This window comes from Zonotrichia leucophrys, chromosome 4, assembly GCF_028769735.1.
Source record: "Zonotrichia leucophrys gambelii isolate GWCS_2022_RI chromosome 4, RI_Zleu_2.0, whole genome shotgun sequence".
NCBI classification, from domain to species: Eukaryota; Metazoa; Chordata; class Aves; order Passeriformes; family Passerellidae; genus Zonotrichia; species Zonotrichia leucophrys.
The window spans coordinates 8,105,638-8,123,492 of NC_088173.1; the positions used below are offsets into that span (position 1 = coordinate 8,105,638).

Genomic DNA, 17,855 nt, shown 5'->3' on the forward strand with positions numbered 1-17,855 from the left:
CCCCTTCGAGAATTTAACTCCCCATACCTTATCCCCTTAAATTCTGCTGAGCAGTGTAATAAAGTCAGCTACTGCTGCATGATGCTCCGACCTCAGGAAAATCTTACAGGTGAGCTTGGGAAGGCTGGCTTACCTTCATGAACATGCTGAATCCAGTTTTAAGGAGATCAGTGAGGCCTGATGAAATGTGCTCAATATCAACAGGATCGGGCCGATCGGGATTGCAGACCTCTTCCACCACCTGCTTCAGCAGAGGTTTGTAAGAAGCCTGCACAAAGAGAAAATGCATTGTGATCAAACCTGTTTAGACTCAGTGCAACCATGATTCGAAATATTTTATTTCTGTTAAAGGTTACAGAAATAATTATCCCACAAATGAAAGCATTCAGAGAGGTTGTGACCTTGACTGCAGATGGTGTGCACCAGCACATAGAGTGACAAGGAAGAAAAGGGGGATTTTACTTTCTCTAGAATATTTTTGGAGGTAATACAGAAATGGATAACCATATAGATGGTGCACAGAGACACTGTTGCCCATTGTGCACCCAGATCTCATTCCCTTTCTAGTGCTTTTATAAACACCTAAACAGGGACTTTTTTTAAATTGACCACTCCTACCTTATTCCAAGTGTCATGTCCCTACGGATGTCTGGATACCAGAAGGCAAGGGAAGAGACCAGCCTGCCTGTTTGTCCCTCATGGGAGAGCACAGCTAAGGAGTCTCTGTTAGTCCTTTAGCTTCTATGGCCATGGCACTCCACATACTTTCACCTGTGGAAGACTTCTGAACAACAGGCCAAAAAACCTCACCACTACCATGAATGTCAGAGCTTCTGAGAAGTTAGGGGCTAGGAGAAGTGGAAAATGTAAAGGTACAAATGATCAACATGCTGGAAGGTCTACTCCAAAAGGATCAACCATGTATCCTCTTCAGGATTCACAAACCCTGTCTGAAAATGAAGTAGTAGCTCAATAATCTCCACATTCCAATACCAAGGTTTAAACCACTCTGACATGCTGAAAAAAATTTAAGATAAAACTTTTAGGAACCAATGGAAAGATGTTTAATGAAAATTCAAGCTTGATTTACAGATGGAGCTTTGTTTTACTGCTTTGAACTTTGCCCAAACTGCAACACAACCACGATCATTTCAGAAAGGGCAACCATCTTAGAAAATGAGCAGCTTTAAAATTAGCAGACTTATTTGGTTTTGGGACTACCCCAGATATATATCATGCCTTAGATTACTTAGGGAAATCAAGTGCAACATCATTAATTTTGCAAAGATGGTATCTACAAGAGACATATTGCAAGTAAATAGTAAAAATTGATGGAAAATAAAACACAAACCACTTGGCTTGAAACTAAAATTTTCTGGAGTCATTAAAGAAATGTTTTTCATCCCACACTTTAGAATGAGAAACAAAGCTTACAGTTTTTTTAATACAATGCTGTCAACAAAGATTTATGCAACTCATCTAGTTCTTCTCACAACATGTGCATAATTTTTAGTTGAGCCAACAAAGCAAATTACAGCAGACACGAGCTGCGGGATCTTCTAGAACATGTCAAGATTTCTGTCAAATCTAGTCACGCAATAAACAACTGTTTGAAAATACACATGTAGGCATGAAGTCCTATTTATAAAAATCTGTTTAATATCTTCATAGATGAGGAACAGAAAAACATTAGGAATGAAATATTTTTGGAGCAGAGATCAAATCACAGTTTAACAGAGAGGCTTACTCCACAAAATTAAAGGAAAAACATCATCTGACTGAAATGAAAAATATCATTCAGACAAAACTCTCTACTCAAAAGACGTCAAAAATTAGCTATGATTTTGCATGTCTGAATTTTCAGAACCAAAACTCAGTGCCCTTCACAACAACCCAGTCAGACTACACAGGTACTAAAATACAGATAGTACAATCCCCTACCTTTTTAAAGTATAATGGTTTCAAATATTAAAAAAAATCTTTTATGACTTGAAATTAATCTACTATATTTGTAGGGGTTTTTTTTCCATACAACTCCCAAAACCTTCATTGGTTTCTTTCTCATATAATGAAACTTGGATCGGCTTTAAATTTTGGTAGGCACAAATTTGTTTAAAATAGCTGTTAAAAATCTCAATAGCTATGGGACACACCCCATATGAGATTATAAAGGGGAGAAGAGAGAGAAACAGAGACAAAGAGAGAGAATGAGGAAAGGAGAGTGAGGCATGGAAGAAGGAATGGAGAATGGGAAGGAGGAAGGCAGAAATATACCTAGAACAAGATGAAAGTAGTTTCAATAACAGGCAAAATTCTGTTCTTGCATGGTCACTACATGAACTAATTTGACAACCTGATGAAAATATTTATCATTTTATGTAAGACATACAAACTACAATACTACAAAAAGTCCTTCTAAGAGGCTATCCAATTCCCAGTTACTTATCCATAGAAACCTTTTTTTGAGTCTTAAGAAGAAATGGAAGCTTCCCAGCTTTTAACAGACAAAGTGAAAAAGTATGTAGAGGCTAAACCCACTCCCATAGCACTAAGCAGGTTTGGCAATGAGTGTGGTCACAGGACAGGCACTGCTTCTTCTGAGGAACTGAACTGACTGTACACAACCCCTGCCAGCCAAAAGAGAGGCCCATTTCCAGAGAGCTGTAACTACCATGGACAATCACATACTGCCTGCTTATTTCTACTATTATAAATCTCCTGGACTTCCCTCAGGAGAAGGTTTGTCCTACTCAAGCAACTAGATCCCTTGCATGGCTAGATTAAGGAGACAAAAAGTGTTAATATATTCCTTGCTGTGTTCCAGCACTTATCCCTAAGCAAGCAAAGTGGATTACATCCAAAGGACATACTGATGCTAATTACACTTCCAGGAAACTTTCCTTATCATCTCACTGCCCCTGCACTGAACTGTATTAAATGTTTAACAATTTTCCCCATTTTGGACACCAGACTGGTTCAAAGTGCTAGAAGACTTCAGGAACAGGTTTTCTTCATCTTAGAAATTTCCAGTGACATTTTGCAACAGTTGTGTTCTTCCAAAGCAATGCTTAATTTGAACTACATCCCTTTGCTGGTCTACAGCACCATTAGGACTTTGGAAGGATTTTTTTATGGCTCAGGGCTAGAATCATGTTTTATGATCCCTCTCTAAATCACTACTTTCTGCTGTAGAACTCTATTTTTAACTGGGAAAGGTCTTCAGGAGAGACAGAGAGAAGGAAAACCACTGTCTATTAGTCCTGATGACCTAAAGCAGTATTGTAGATCATCTATTTCTATTTCGGAAACAGAAGTTGCTTTTGTGACCTCTTTACAAACAGGTTTGTCCCTCATGCTTACAGGGATAGGAGAGGAAATACAACAAGAATATAGCTGCAGTATGGGTGCAGACATCCTGCTTCATTCTGCCTTGAGCAGTCTAAGTCGAGAGCCATCTTGACCTAGCCCTGCCTTTCACAGGCATTCATGTCATTCCACAGGGCTGCAGAGCAAAGCCCAAATTTCTTCCTCAGAGCTGACATTGATATGCATATGCCTGAGCCTGGACAAAGGACTTGAGGAAATTTTTGATGGCTGGGTCAATTATAAAATCTATGCTTAAGTATCTTCTTCATAGGCAGAATGTGTATAGGATTAGCACATCCACAAAATTAGTGCTGTAATTTTGAGAGCAGGCTAGAGAAATAACAAACACAGGGAAAAGACAGCTACACTTGCCTGGTGGGTGTTGCTGCCTGGATTATGTATGGAATGGAACTGTTTCATGTGCACTCGGACCCTGGCAATATCCCGGAGGGACCGGAAGATACCGTCCACGGCATCTGTGGCTTTCTGAGATGTCAGGTTCAGCGATGAGTCACAGCCTAAAGAAATAAAGAAACACACAGCTGAGTGAGTGAAAAATGTTCATGTGTTTTGATAATAAACAGTAGGAAAAGGGTAACTGGGAGGAAATTTTAAATTATTTTTATTGTATTACATTTTATATTATACAATTTTTATTGTATTATATTCTGGAAACTCGGGGGCTTGTTAGGCAGCACGTCCTCTGCATGGCATAAGTCTCTGCAGACAAGCAAGAAGGCAAAAATTCTGGACAGCAGGCAAAGTGAAGAGTGCCTCTCTTTGTAACCTCCATCACACAGCATTTTCATCAGCACAGAGGATATTTTGCTATTCACAGGCAACAGAAGGTTCCATGCTAGCAGACCCCAAAGAAGAGCCCCCCGTTATGTGGGAAGGAGCCAGCGGGTTTGCTGGTCTGCTTGGGCAACAGCCATGAAGAAGGGAATTGCTCCTCCCTGGCCAGCAGCCTTCACACTCCAAATACATTTCCTACCTTTGTGACAAGAAAAATGGAAGAGTCTGTGCTAAATACAGCAGAAAGGTCAGACAGACTTTGGAAAAAGCTGCATTATCACAAAAAAGTTCCTATCCCTCAAAATGGCAGAGTTATTACCTTTAAAGTATTTTTCCAATGCACTTCTTCTAAGGTATAATGCTTATCTTCCACTAAGGCTAAATTCCAATTACAGGACCACCTAAAATGTCCCTCTGGGTGGCCAGACAGGGCCTTGGAAAAAAGAATGTCTTAGTCTTGGCTCCATCCCCCTCACCATACGACCTATACTGCACAGAAGCATTGAAATAAATGCTTTCTTGACTCCACTGCTGACGAGAATTAGCCAAGTAAGAGGTAAGTGGGTCACCTGATATTTTTATTGCCTTGTCAACACAGTTCTACTCCTCTTGACATCTCTGCCTGCCTCTCTGCTTGCTTGACTCTTCATCCTTGTGGCAGAAAATCCATCATAAAATAACTCTTCTTGCCACATGCTCACACCAACACACTCCCTCCTGCTTATTGCTGTTGTCTTCTCCAGACATGATGCGGTAGTGGCTTCTGAGTCCATCCTCCAGTTCAGAAAGCAATCCTGCACCAGCAAACCTCTGTGTCTATGCAGAATCCTGCTGAGAGGACAAGGTCTCCCTGCAGGTCCAGCTTGCACTGTGCTGCACCCTTGGAGCCTGGACTGAAAACAGGCATCCAGACTGTCAAGAAGGCACCTGGATTTTGGGGTAGGAGATCCCTGAACAAACTTTCTCTGCAACTGACAAAGGACAGAATCCTTATGTACTTTAAAAAATCAATAAATAGGTGGTAAGTTCAAAATGTACAGGGAATATTTGACAGTGAATCTGAATTACTTTCATACCTTGGTGTTCCACACAGTAAAAACTATACACAATATAAACACATACACACACATACACTTGTAGAGCTCTGAAACTGTTCCTAAATGATGGTGATTAGACACTGAGCTATCATTTGTCTGAATATCATTTGTTGAGGAGAGGTGTGGGAGCCCTGGCGCACTGGGCTGTGCTCAGCTGTGCCTTCCAGCTAAACCAGAAGTGTATCTCCAGGAGCACTGGAGCATGGAGGGGCCAATGTCCATTTCCAGTGTCCAGGTCAGAGTGCTGTGCTGGACCCAGTTTGGGACCCCAAGGTGGCACTGGAAGATGAAGATTCAGTCTGGCTGTTTATGGCTGGCCTGACAGAGGGAAGAGAGGTGTACTTTCAAATTTCTCTAAAATGTGACTTCCTTGGGACTTTCCATCAAGAAATATAATGTCTGAGGAACCAGGGATATCTATATCCAGCCTGACATTCAGTACCTCTTTTTTTAATGTAAATGAAAAATAAGTTTTCTTAACAATCCCTTATTGTTGAAATCAAAATCTCTGAAGGCTGCAGTCTACCTGTTGCTCTAGGGTTATAGAGGGGAGCCAAGTTTCTTTCCAGCCTGGAGAACAACAGAAGCTTGTTTTTACAAGTGGCAGGCAACTACAAATCACCTCCCATTCACACCTTCCCTGCAAATGGGGCTCTGCAGCATATGGAGAGCAGAACACAGTCCCTCTTCTCTGCTCGCTTCAAGCTCCCAAGAAATCTGCCCCTTTTACAGCAGTGAAGAGGTGGAATATATTAGCTGCTGCACAGCTCATGTACTAATTAAAACAAAACTTCCTCTTACTGTTTTTTCTTGGGAAGTTAAATGCCATTTGGAGAGCACGCTGAATGGATTCTTTTGAATCTCAAGCTCTATTATACATGGGAAAAGGCATTTAAATAAAATTTTGGGATTTCCTGTTGGACTTGAAGAAGCCCAGTTGTGGAGAAAAAGAAAATCACCACTAACCTGCAGAGGACTCAAGATTTTAAAGAACATAGCCTAGTTTTGCAGTGAAGAAAATGAGTCTGTTGGGAGCTGCATTCAGTGCCTACCAGCATGAGACTTATGAACTTTTTCAGGAGACAAAGTACATCTCCTTTTAAGCAACACATCTGCATAACCACTATTTCCACAATTAATCCATTTTCATACCAAGTTTGAAAAAAGGAGAATGAATGGAGATGCTGTTTTCCACAGTACTGAGTGACCCAGGAACCAAACAGGACCAGCTTTTCTACTGATTTCTGAAACTGGAAGGAAAATGCTTTAAGACAAGGACATGGCACTGTGAAACCATAATAGAGATTCATAATTAAAGAGCAGCATGTGATGGATTATCCTCCCTCTACCTCCAAAATGTAACAAATGGGAATTTCAGACCTGAGTTTGAGGAAACTTTCCACTCTTAGTTCTTAGTCTCTTTTGGTACACATAAACAAACTTGCTCTTTCTCTAAAGAAGTATGATAATTATCAACATTTTCGGAAGGACTTTGATAATTCAGACACATCACTAGGCCTGTGATTCTTACAAAGTTGAAAGTTCAGGAAAGCTGAAAGTTTATCACTCCACTCTGTTTTATTGGTATTTACATCAGCTCTCTCCACCTTAGGCTCTCTCTATAACCCTTTTACAGAAATAAAGCAATGTAAACCCTGCAAACCCTGGAACAGAGCCAGCAGAATAACCAAGCCATTTCAGAGGCACACATTGAATCATGGGCTAAAACAGCAAACTTGCACTCTGAGGGAGAGAAAATCCAGCATCAGGATTTCATTATGCAGAATTTCATTATTTTCTAGATATGCAAAGTTAATATGCTTGTCAGCAAAAGACAGAGGAACAAAAGAGATAAAGGGTTCCTTGAAGGTTAAAACTGAAAATACAGCACTATGATATTAAATTAATTAAAATCTTCTATTTTTATACTTTAGGTGATAGCATAGCAACGTGGGCTCTTCTTTGTCTAGCAGATAAATCTAAGGATCTACATATGCACATCCAGAGCCATATGTTTTACAATAGTTTTGGTATATTTGTGCATCAAGATCTTTTATGCAAAATAAGTTACAAATGTGTACAGTGACACAGATCATGGCTGGTTTTTGCAGGATAAAAAAAAAGTGTAAAACCCAAAACTAGGATGTAATTTGTATAATTCTCCTGTCACTTTTCTTCCCTATGGATTCTGCCACACATTTGAATCTTTATTCTTCCATCTGATTTGTACTGAATTGTCTGATACTCTCCGAGGCATCTAAAAAGTGAAGCTGCCAAGTGAGTGTGACAATGTGGGACAGGGAAGGACAGGCCAGAACACAAGAAATCTGTCATTTCCCTATAGTTACACCAGCAGAAGGTGAAAAATTGTAATTGATTCCTTTCTAGTTTGGGGGAATTCAGAAGACAGGTGTGTTCTACAGCCCTTGAGTGAAGAGAGTGTCCAGAAGGGGCAGACACAGTGGTGCCTGTGACAGCTTCCCTGCAGCACATCCATCCCCAGGGCTGGAGAGGCTCCTGCTCTGTGCTCACTGTGTCCTCTGCATCCCCAGCCAGAGCATGTGTGGTGCTGGATGGACAGGCAGGCTCACCCCTATAAACTCTGTGGCCCTCCTATGCACTTGTTTCAACAGTTCCATATCCTTCTTATGTTGGGGATCCCAGAGCTGGATGCAGCACTCCAGAAGGGGTCCCACAAGAGCAGAGCAGAAGGGGAGAATCACCTCCTTCAAGCTGCTGGCCAGCCCCTCTTGATGCAGCTCAGAATTTGGACTAGCAATGCCAGCAGGCAGAAAAGATAGGGAGCAGGAGGAAAGAACAGAATAGCAGCATGTGGGAAAAACATTAGAAAAGGGGGGGAGGGAATGCACACAATATCAAAAATCAAAGCTCTGTGCTTCTATAAATTTAATTTATGATCTGATTAAGAGAGTGAAAACAAAGATGTGTTTTGGGGAAGTCACCAGCACCATGCAGTGCAAGTGATGGTATGGATCTGGTTTCTATGACAAGAGGAGTGTGCATCAGATCCACTTCCAAGGAAACCATGGAAGGCAGCATTGTGACCAACAAAGATGCAATTTGTAGTTTTATTCTCATCACAACAAACATCTCCCATTTGAAAGAAAAGCCTAGGATAGTTTTTTTAAGAGTAAACTAAATTTAGAATCCTATATCTCTGCTTCAGCTTTTAAATATGCATCCACACTCAGCACTCAGTGCTGAGCATCCAGGGATTGCACACGTATGTTTCCAAGGGCATTTGAGCACATTATCTGATCTTTATTACATAAGGACACATCCTGTAATAATCCTGGAGTTTCCTGAAGAGCACTGTGCTTGGAAAGGTTGTTTTTGACATCAAGTCTTTGAACCCTCTGGAAACTGCTCTTTGGTGTACAAGCGACACACAGACCATGTGGATAAGAACTTTGCTGGATCTAAAGCTGCACATAAAAAAATCTGGCCACTAACCTGCATGATTAAATATGGATTTAAGAGCTACCTTAGGAGAGTATTTTTTTTTTTTTAATTTTGGCCTTAATATCTGTCATTTGGATATTTCGATTCTACAGGAATATTTTATTGCCTTCTTCTTGCCAAAATCCAACAGCACAACTTGTAATATCAACTTTTATGAAGCACTGCAAGCTTGGTACTGCTGGTTCTCATGTTACATGAAATTAAACCTGTCAATTCAGTGAACAAACAGAGAAAAACTACAGAGCTTAGTACAATAAATTACATTAATTAATTGCAGGAGGAATTCAAGTTAGGCTCAGATGTGCTTTCTGAAGGAAATTAATGCAACAAATTCATTCGGGAACCATTCAGTTGCTCCCTCAAGCTGCCTATATCTTAATTAAAGACCACAGATGCTAATAAAGCTATGGTAAATGCTCTGTAAGTCCAGTAAGGCCTCCCAATAATGTTCTTGCAAGAATTCAGTAAAACCCCAGGTTTTACTAAACAATATAGAGCTTTATGAGCATACCACCCTAGGACCCATATGATCAAAAATCCTTGCTCAGTCGTTTGCAAATTATTCTCAGATACCCTCTTTTTGTCTTCAGAGCAGTGGCTGCACTGTGGCAAGGACCGATTTCTACTCCCATCAAGGACATTCCTTCCATTCAGGTGGGGCATTAACCAACAACTTCCAGTGATGATATCAAGTTTCACCCTCGGATCTGCTGCCTCCCACCTTGAGCACAAGGTACTCCCTGAGGAACCACGTATGCGAAGGACAAAGGATGAGGGATGAGGTTTCTGTCCAGGTAGCAGCAGGTGAGGCAGTCAGGACTATCAGTCCTGGTTCTTCTGCACAGCTGCCTTGACCAGAAGTCCACACAAGCATGGGAGTCTAGATGCTTTACCCATTTTATTCAGAGGGGAATGTCCGGAAAAAGAGCTCTGTAAAGGTCCTTATTTTTTAAAAAACCTCTTCTTCTTTATGTTGATTTAAATGACTCCTACTTTTAAAACAGTAACAAAGTAAAATAAGTATTTCAGTATTTTTATTTTATTTTTTCAGTACTTTTTTTCTTGGATAATGAAAATGAATACAATCAGTGTTTTTAGCATTCACAGTCCAATTTGTTTGTGTATTCCTCAAATTGCCAAATCAGGCTTGCAGATTGGACATAATTGTTTATGCTGAAAACAATGGCCAGACCTAGAAATTGTAAAAATGCAGGAAACAGTTTTAACTCATGGATCTAAGAATGATGATAATGGAGAAGTGTCAGGAGACATTTTCTTTACCAGTTTAAGTTCTGAGCCAAACTCACAGGACTCTCAGTATCCATAAACTAGCGTAGGCACCTTTATACAATAATGTAAATATATAAAAACATAAGACCACAATTAAAAGTAATTACTGTAATCTATCAGCTACTGAAATAAAACAATATTTTTAACAGCAAGACAAAAATAATCACATTCTAATGCTATGTGTAATTATCTTTTCCAAAAGGCCTCTTCACCCAGCATACTATAGCACAGGTGAAAAGCCATCTGAAAACTGACAAAGACAATGGGCACCTAGGTTGCATTTAATGGGCAATATTTAATGACAGAAAAGAGAAAAAGACTAGAATAATTGCAATTTAGATTTAGCTACATCAGATACTGCTACTGCCTAAATAAAAACCTAACTCCAGGCTCAGTTCAGAGCAGGTTTGCTGAGGGAGTTATGACTTACTGTGGCCTGCTGAGCACAAGCTGATGAGAAGAGAAAGTCAAGTGGCACATCTCCCAGGGGCTACAGCCATTAGGAGGAAGCAGGAAAGCTTCCCTTTTATTCTATACTACCAAGAACCTGCTAAGTCATTAGAGGGAACAATCTTCTACCTGGCAGATTGCACAAGACCTTCTCTTGTCCTTCCATCAGTAGTGCAAGAACCATGACATGCTGTGCCTCTGCAAATGCAGCCCAAAGCTGACTAGGGTGTATGAAACCATTTACAATGCTGAAAAGCAGAGAAATGTGGCTTGTGATGCTCTGCTGGAGACCTAGAGACTGGGGGCTGTACTGGGCAAGGATCAAATTATACTTTTTTCTGTTCCTGATGCTGCTTCTCCTGAAAAAAGACATTAACACTTTGGACATTGAAGTGAAATATGGGGCTAAAACAGGGTAAGGGCAGAACAACTGTTCTTTCACCCTGTAAGTGAGGATAATTGTGTAACAACTTCCAGAGAAAAGCCAGGAATATTTATGGTAAAGGGCTTAATTGCATACCATAAAAAAAAAAAAAAAAACAACCCAAAACTTTTTAACCCATAATACTGAAAGCAACAGCCAAAATTTTCCACAGTGAAATCAGAAATTCTACTTTAATGGCAACCTGCCACACTGCAAGTCACACATGACCAAGGACAAAAGGACTAAGAACTGGAACACTGGAAATTTCTGCATTCACACTGCGACAGCACTTGTCCCTCACTGGACCTGTTTTGTCCTGCCACTGTCAGTGGTACCATGCACACAAAGATCAGACCACGTTCTCCCTGGTGTCCCAGCCTTGCTGGGGGTGCCTCCAGCAAGGAGCTGAGGCTGCCGGAGAGCTGCAAAGAAGCCAAGCCTGAGTCCTTCATGGGCTGGTCACATGTGCCAGGGTTGAATCCAGGGCACAGAGTCCCTGCTCTGCAGGCAGACAAGAAGTTACACTGGAACACAGCCCTCTCAATTCTTTCCATCACAGCCAAGAGAGATCATGGCAGGGAGCTTGTGTGGTTTGATCCACGCACAGCATCTACTCTGTGCTACCAGCTCAGCTGTGTTGCATGCTGTGCATGAAACAGACCCTCTGGAGACAAATCCCTGTCTCTGGTACTTGATCTACTGAATAATGACCTAATATGAAATTACTGTGTTTCAGATGTTTCTCTAAAGAATACACAGAGAAAAACTGCCACTGTTGGTACAGGTATTCATCTATTTGTAAAGCACAACGTTGTGCATGTGGGCTTGGGATGCATGAGTCAATTTTTGAACCTATGAATCATGAATTTAATTTTAGTATAAAAGCAACATGTATTATCTGTTACCTACCAGAGTCTGATACTAAAATGGTTTGCATTTAGGTGAAAAGGTAAATGATAACTTAGCCTACAGTATAGGTGATTATGTTATTTGGAATAAGCATTATGTCTCTGATGAGATTAGGAAAACCATGTTTTGCAGAGGCATTTGCTCTTCATGAATCTCATGGAAATATTTAAGCAAAACCCATATTGCATTTGGAGTCACAAAAAAAAACCAGGGGAGGTGTTTTTGCCTATTTCTCTCTCTAGCTTTGGTTTAAATGGTTGTATTTTTCATCACCTGCTGTAAAACTATTTCATTTGAAATCGTGGTTGTAGTACTGTCTCAAAAGATAACTCTTCTTGTTTTGGGCATATGTCACATGTGATTGAGGATAATATCCTATAAAAAGTACCTTCACAGACTTTTTTAGTTTTATTTAAGTATAAATTATTTAAAAGTCCTCCTATGTTCATCTATGCTCATAACCCATTGAAACTGCACTGCCCTTTGCAGTGCAAACAGCTCAGTCCAAACATTTCAGCCTAAGGATGAACAAGAAAAGGCAAGCAAGTAAAAAGCCTGGGAGAACAAGAATAAAGCAATAAGAAATGCAAGTTAGAAAGAAAGAACTGCATGAATTAGCCCACTTTCTGTTAATTTTTAACTTGAAACTACATTATACAAGACACAGGACAGGCAGCATGAAGCATACTTTGGATGAAAAGCAAAATGAAAGAAGTGAGACTGTGGAAAGGATCTGAAGAGAAGGAACCCTGCTATGGGAAGATGGACCAATGCAGTGCTATTTTTTCCCAAAGAATGAACAACACCACCATGTGCCAAGCCACCCCTTCCTCTGAGTACATGAGGGTTGAAGCTGCCCTAAGACACAGCAGATCCCCAACTATGAATAACACAAAATTATACAATCAATGCTCATTTTATTCTTCTTCTTGTCTGTTAATTAGAAACCACACTGTAGTGCAGATGGCAAGTATCAGTCAATGAAGAAAAAATTATCAGCAGTACAAATCTCAAGTGCATGTAGGAGTATTCTGGACTATTAAGTGGAATGAACTCATATTCATAAACCAGATAATTCATAATATGTGCAATAGATTAAAAAAAGATGCTGGCAGAGGTCTCAATTTAACAGAAAATGTAAACACACATTCAACTTAGAAGGTGTGACAGGATGAAATTAGGACAGTGGTTAAATGCCTTGTTGAGTTACTTTCTGGTTTAAATTCAGAATTAATTGTGCTATTTTAATTGACAAACAATTGAATGGCTTGTGGAGTTGGTCTAAAGTGTTTCTTAAGCACACAAGAAACAGCATTTTTTGTCTTTAAAACCAATTGAAAATGTGTGTATTAGTGAAACACAGCTTTTAACAGAGGTTTGAAGAAACAAGTAACTGACAGAAAATGCCTGAGATCTGTAGTCATTTCCATTTAGTATAAATTGTTAATGTTTTCAGGAAGAAGAAGTAATGAAAAACACTAGTCATCTTGTAGTCAAGTTTCAACACCTGCTTATTTATTGTTGCCAAAGGAAAAGGATAACTTGATTTATGTTCCAAGTATGTGGCAGAAGCACAGGGATTTTTTGCTTTGAATTGTGCCTGCCTAAAAATGAAAGAAGACTTGCAATTTCAGAATTAACTGGGTTTTTTTTTAGTTGTTGATGTTGTTTAGGAGACAAAGACCTTACTAAGTGCAAACAACCAGTCAAGTCTGATGGGCTGACAGCAGAAGTTTAATCATGAGGCTGGTTTGTGGCAGCTGAATGCTGTTTGCTATCCTGGGACTGGGCAGGTGCAGGGTGCTCACACAATGAAAACTATCTAGCTACAATAGAAATATTAATATATAATATATCTAAGCTAATAGGTACTCAAATGATCAGTAGACATAGATTCGCTTCCATGGATATGTAATGAAGCCTATGGAGGAGAGGAGACTCCTTAGGCTCCTGCCATAACCATGTTTCATTTCAGATAGGGAAAATACTAATTCTGATTTGATAAGTTTCCATGGAAGCACACTTCTGAACAACAGAAGGCCGCCATCAAAACCTTTCCTGTGCCACTGCTGCTTGATGGACATTTTACAGTTATTCCTCCTTCCTCCTGCTGTTATAAGGATACCCCCCCCAGAAACACAGAGGGACATACAGAGGACATGCACATAGAGCAGCTGAGCTTAGTGCTGCCACCAGAGCAGCCTCCAAGTGCATCATTTCCCCTCTCCCCACAGCCATGGGGCTGGGCAGCAGCCAATGGCACCTCGGGAATGAATCACCCCCGAGTAAGAAAGTGTTTACATTTTCAAGCAATGAAAAATATTACATGTGGAAGCTAGCCCATAATCTTGATTACTATGGGGTTTTTTTTGTCAGATAAGAAGGGCAGCTTACTGCAGATTCTGTGCCACCTTACAGTCTTGGCCAACATCACGGTGATGTTCTAGATCACTTTAGTTAAGTTTTTACCAACCTCAGATGTAAAATTCTGACAGCCTCCATTATCTGTGATGCAATAATATCTTATTTTCCTCATATTTGTGACACACCTTAAATTTTTTTTAACAGATTTTTATTTTTACACCAAAGCGTTAGAATTTAAGCTATTTTATATGGCATCTGAAAAAGACACTGTTTCCTGGCATAGGTATTTTGTCTCTTCACTGGGCCAGAACAGCCCCAATAACAAAACCTGAGAGTAGAGCCTGGAAATCATTACACAGTGATCTTTATGCTGGAGGGAGATGACAGAAGACAGCACCATGGTCAAGCTTCTTGGTTGAGCTCAGTCTCTGCTGCAATACAGCAACATACCATTTTCAGCTCCCAGGAAAAACACTGACTCACAAGGATGACACCTCATCCAAACCTACCAGGTTTGCCCATTGCAAGACTGGAATGCTGCATTTTCTGGGCACAGTGGTTCTGCATCCAGTTCCTGAGCTGAAGGGACCCACCCCAGATGTCACCAAGCAGAGCACACAGCAAGAAAAGATTGCTCTGCATTAGGTGTAATATCATGTTTGAGCTTCTACTGCAATGTCCCAGTCTTGAATTGTTCTGTCACAGCTCACTGTAACTCTCTGCACTCCCAATTAGAAATTCAATTAGGCCATTCATTGCTCTTGCAGAACAGCATTAGCATTTTTATGTTGATTCTTTGCCATTAAAAAATATGCTAAAGTGGGAATAATCTCTAAGAATTAGCCATCTTAAAACCAGAAACCTGGTCCATCCGTCATTATCCCATCCACAAGATCTCCTGGAAAGGCCAATCTGTTTGCACTGACTAGAGGTAGACTTTCTAGTTTCACCTGCTAACATCAAACTCTGTGAAATAAATAATTCCCACTTTCAACTAAAGGGCCAAATCATTGACATGGAATAAGCTAGAGCAGTACAAATCTGAGATAAGAAAAAGGAAAAGTATTAATCTGTAGACTAAAAGCACTATGACAAGCATAAAGAGGCATGTGTTGCTCATCTCAAACACAGCTATTAATAGATGCTACCGTCAGCCCCCAGCACATTCAAAGTCAGAAACGCTTACTCTGCAGATATAAATAAACTGTCCTACTTTCTGCTTCCACCAGCACTACAGAAAGGAAGAAGGACCGAGATATTAGCTAGAATATACCTTTTCCTGCAAATGATAAATGGAATACGACCCATTCATGAGGAGTCTTTAATATGTATAATGCTTGCTTAATTTATTTGAGCTTTATTACATTCTCCAGAGTGCTGATCATAAAATTCAGGGTCTGGCCTTCACAAAGATTACCTCAACCAACTCTTGTAGACAAAGGGAAACAAGTGACAGCAGAATGAAGCAGAAAAGCAGTAGGATACAAAACTCCGATACACAGAGCCAAAATGGACATAGGTTGGCTTAAAAATCTGAGCATGTTTTTGCAGAGATAGCTAGAAAAACATATTTGCAGTTGTAAGTTGAGCAAATTTGATATGAGTCACAGCCGCTGTAAACATGCAACCCCCACAGAACTGTTTGCAAATTGTTTCTCTCCATATATCCACTTGGTTCAATTGAAGGCTGAATAACTGAGTAACTGCACAACATCAAATATAGCACATGAATATAAGGGAAGAGGAAAAATTATACAGGAACCAACAGTCGAGTCACTTGCCTTTCAAACAGGCACAAAGTTCAATCAGACTTTGAAAAGAAAAACTAAGTGTGAAAAAGGAATGAGGAAGTTGGACAAAAGCTGACAAATGCAGGTGACAACCTAGCTTGCTGTACCTGTATTCTGGGTGGGATAACAGAATGTTCAGCTGACAGAAGTCTGGTAGATGATTATCGGATTTCAGTTAAACACTTGATACAATGCTGCCTGGAGAATTAGTTTGGAGTGAAGAGATGGGACTTCATAAAAGAGTTGGAAGGAACAGAAGCAGAGACAGCAATGGCCTGGGTTGTGCAGAATCTTAGCGATGTTCCTTAAGGATTTGTCTTACTATGTTTATTGATGACTTCTGCACAAAAACTAGGAGTGCTGATGACAAAGTAGTAGTAGTATTGCTAAAGGTAGAAGAAGCCAAAATCTTGTACAAGATACGAGTTCTGAAGAACCAGAAATAAGACAAAAGTGACCAATACAGCATTACAAAAAGAGATAAACCCCACCCAGGCCATCAACTTAGTGGGCAATAATAGAAAATCTCTCCACCTGGGACTCTGTGATCAAAAACAACAAGAAGAGAAGAATCTGGGTGGCATTAGTTGATTCAAGGATGACTCTGGGCTACCAGCACTGCATGAGACATGCAAAACTCATCAGATAATATACTTCTTGTAAATACACAAGATATGCTAGTTCTGTCCTAAAAATGGTAGAACTACAACAGAAACAATTCTAGCGCTTGAATTCAAACTGCAACAGACTGAAAGCAGATGTCTAAGGATGACTACAGAAATAAGAAAACATTTTTATCTGAAAAAATGGGGCTTGTTCAGATCAGCAACAGGAAAACTGAAGATAAATAAGCTAGAAAGTTGAATGAAGTATCCAACCATTAAAGGAGTCTTTGTGTGAAATTAGCTTAATACATCTGGAAATAAAAGCAGTTTCAAGATGGATTTTGATACATTTATAAGTGAGCTTACACAATATATTTGCCTTGGAAGAAGCAAAGGGTCTGGTTTGGTGGTGAGAAGAGCACCTCCTTGCCCTGTCTTTCCACATACACCCCTGATCATTCTGAAAAATTTTTTGTATTTCACAGATTTAATGTTACATCAAGGAGAAAAACCATGCAATTGCTCAAACTCTCTATAAATGTTCTCATAAATGCTAATGTAGGATTTTGACTGTTAAAAGTGCAGCAACGTCTGGCAGCCTTTTTGAAAGCCTGCTCAGTCTAGCTGCAGGCTGCCAGTGACCAATTTCACCAGGCACATTTTTCTGCCCTGACAAATGGCTCAGCAGATAGCTATGGGCCAGCCTGTCTGAGAGGTTTACAACCCACTAATGATGAAGTGCTCAAAGCTGGGAATCAGTCTCTAATAGAAATGAAAATATTTCTCCCCACAGAAAGTTATTACAGTTCTCCTTCCTTCTCTCAAAACATAAATGTTGAGTAAGTTGTCTAGCCGTTGAAAAAGCCTAGTAGGAATAGTAAAGCCATCAGAAAACACAGCTCTTTCTTTAACTTTCCTAATAAACCAAGCTGCTTCTGCACTGAAATGTGGAAAGGTCATCTGAGAGGCAAAGCAATGAAATAGTCAAGGCTGAAAGGAAAACAGGCAGAGGAAAACACTTCAAACTGGTATTATGTGATATGTTTCTAAAAGGCAGGAGAAGCAAGAGGTTTTGTGGTATACATGGGATTCTGTAGAATGTGCAATTTATTCTTGCAGGGAAGGACTTGCATCAAATTTCTGAGTAGCATGGCAAGGCAGACTTCACTTCCTCACTATTTAGAAAGCTTAGCTGAGGAGAGAAGGATGAAGCAGGGGATATATCTGTTAAAAAGTATATTTTAAACAACTCCTGCTGCCTGTATTCCAGAGAAAAGGGAGG

The 17,855-nt window shown here is 40.0% G+C and overlaps 1 protein-coding gene across 1 annotated transcript in view; it reads right to left on the minus strand.

The window, feature by feature from the left end:
- The window catches only part of SCFD2 (sec1 family domain containing 2), a 186,609-nt gene that overhangs the window by 10,889 nt on the left and 157,865 nt on the right, over positions 1 to 17,855 (minus strand). The window contains exons 6-7 of the mRNA XM_064710389.1: positions 3,739 to 3,884; positions 134 to 268 (exon numbers count right to left, since the gene is read on the minus strand). Coding sequence (XP_064566459.1) covers positions 134 to 268; positions 3,739 to 3,884 — 281 coding nt within the window. The remainder of the gene's footprint in view (positions 1 to 133; positions 269 to 3,738; positions 3,885 to 17,855) is intronic.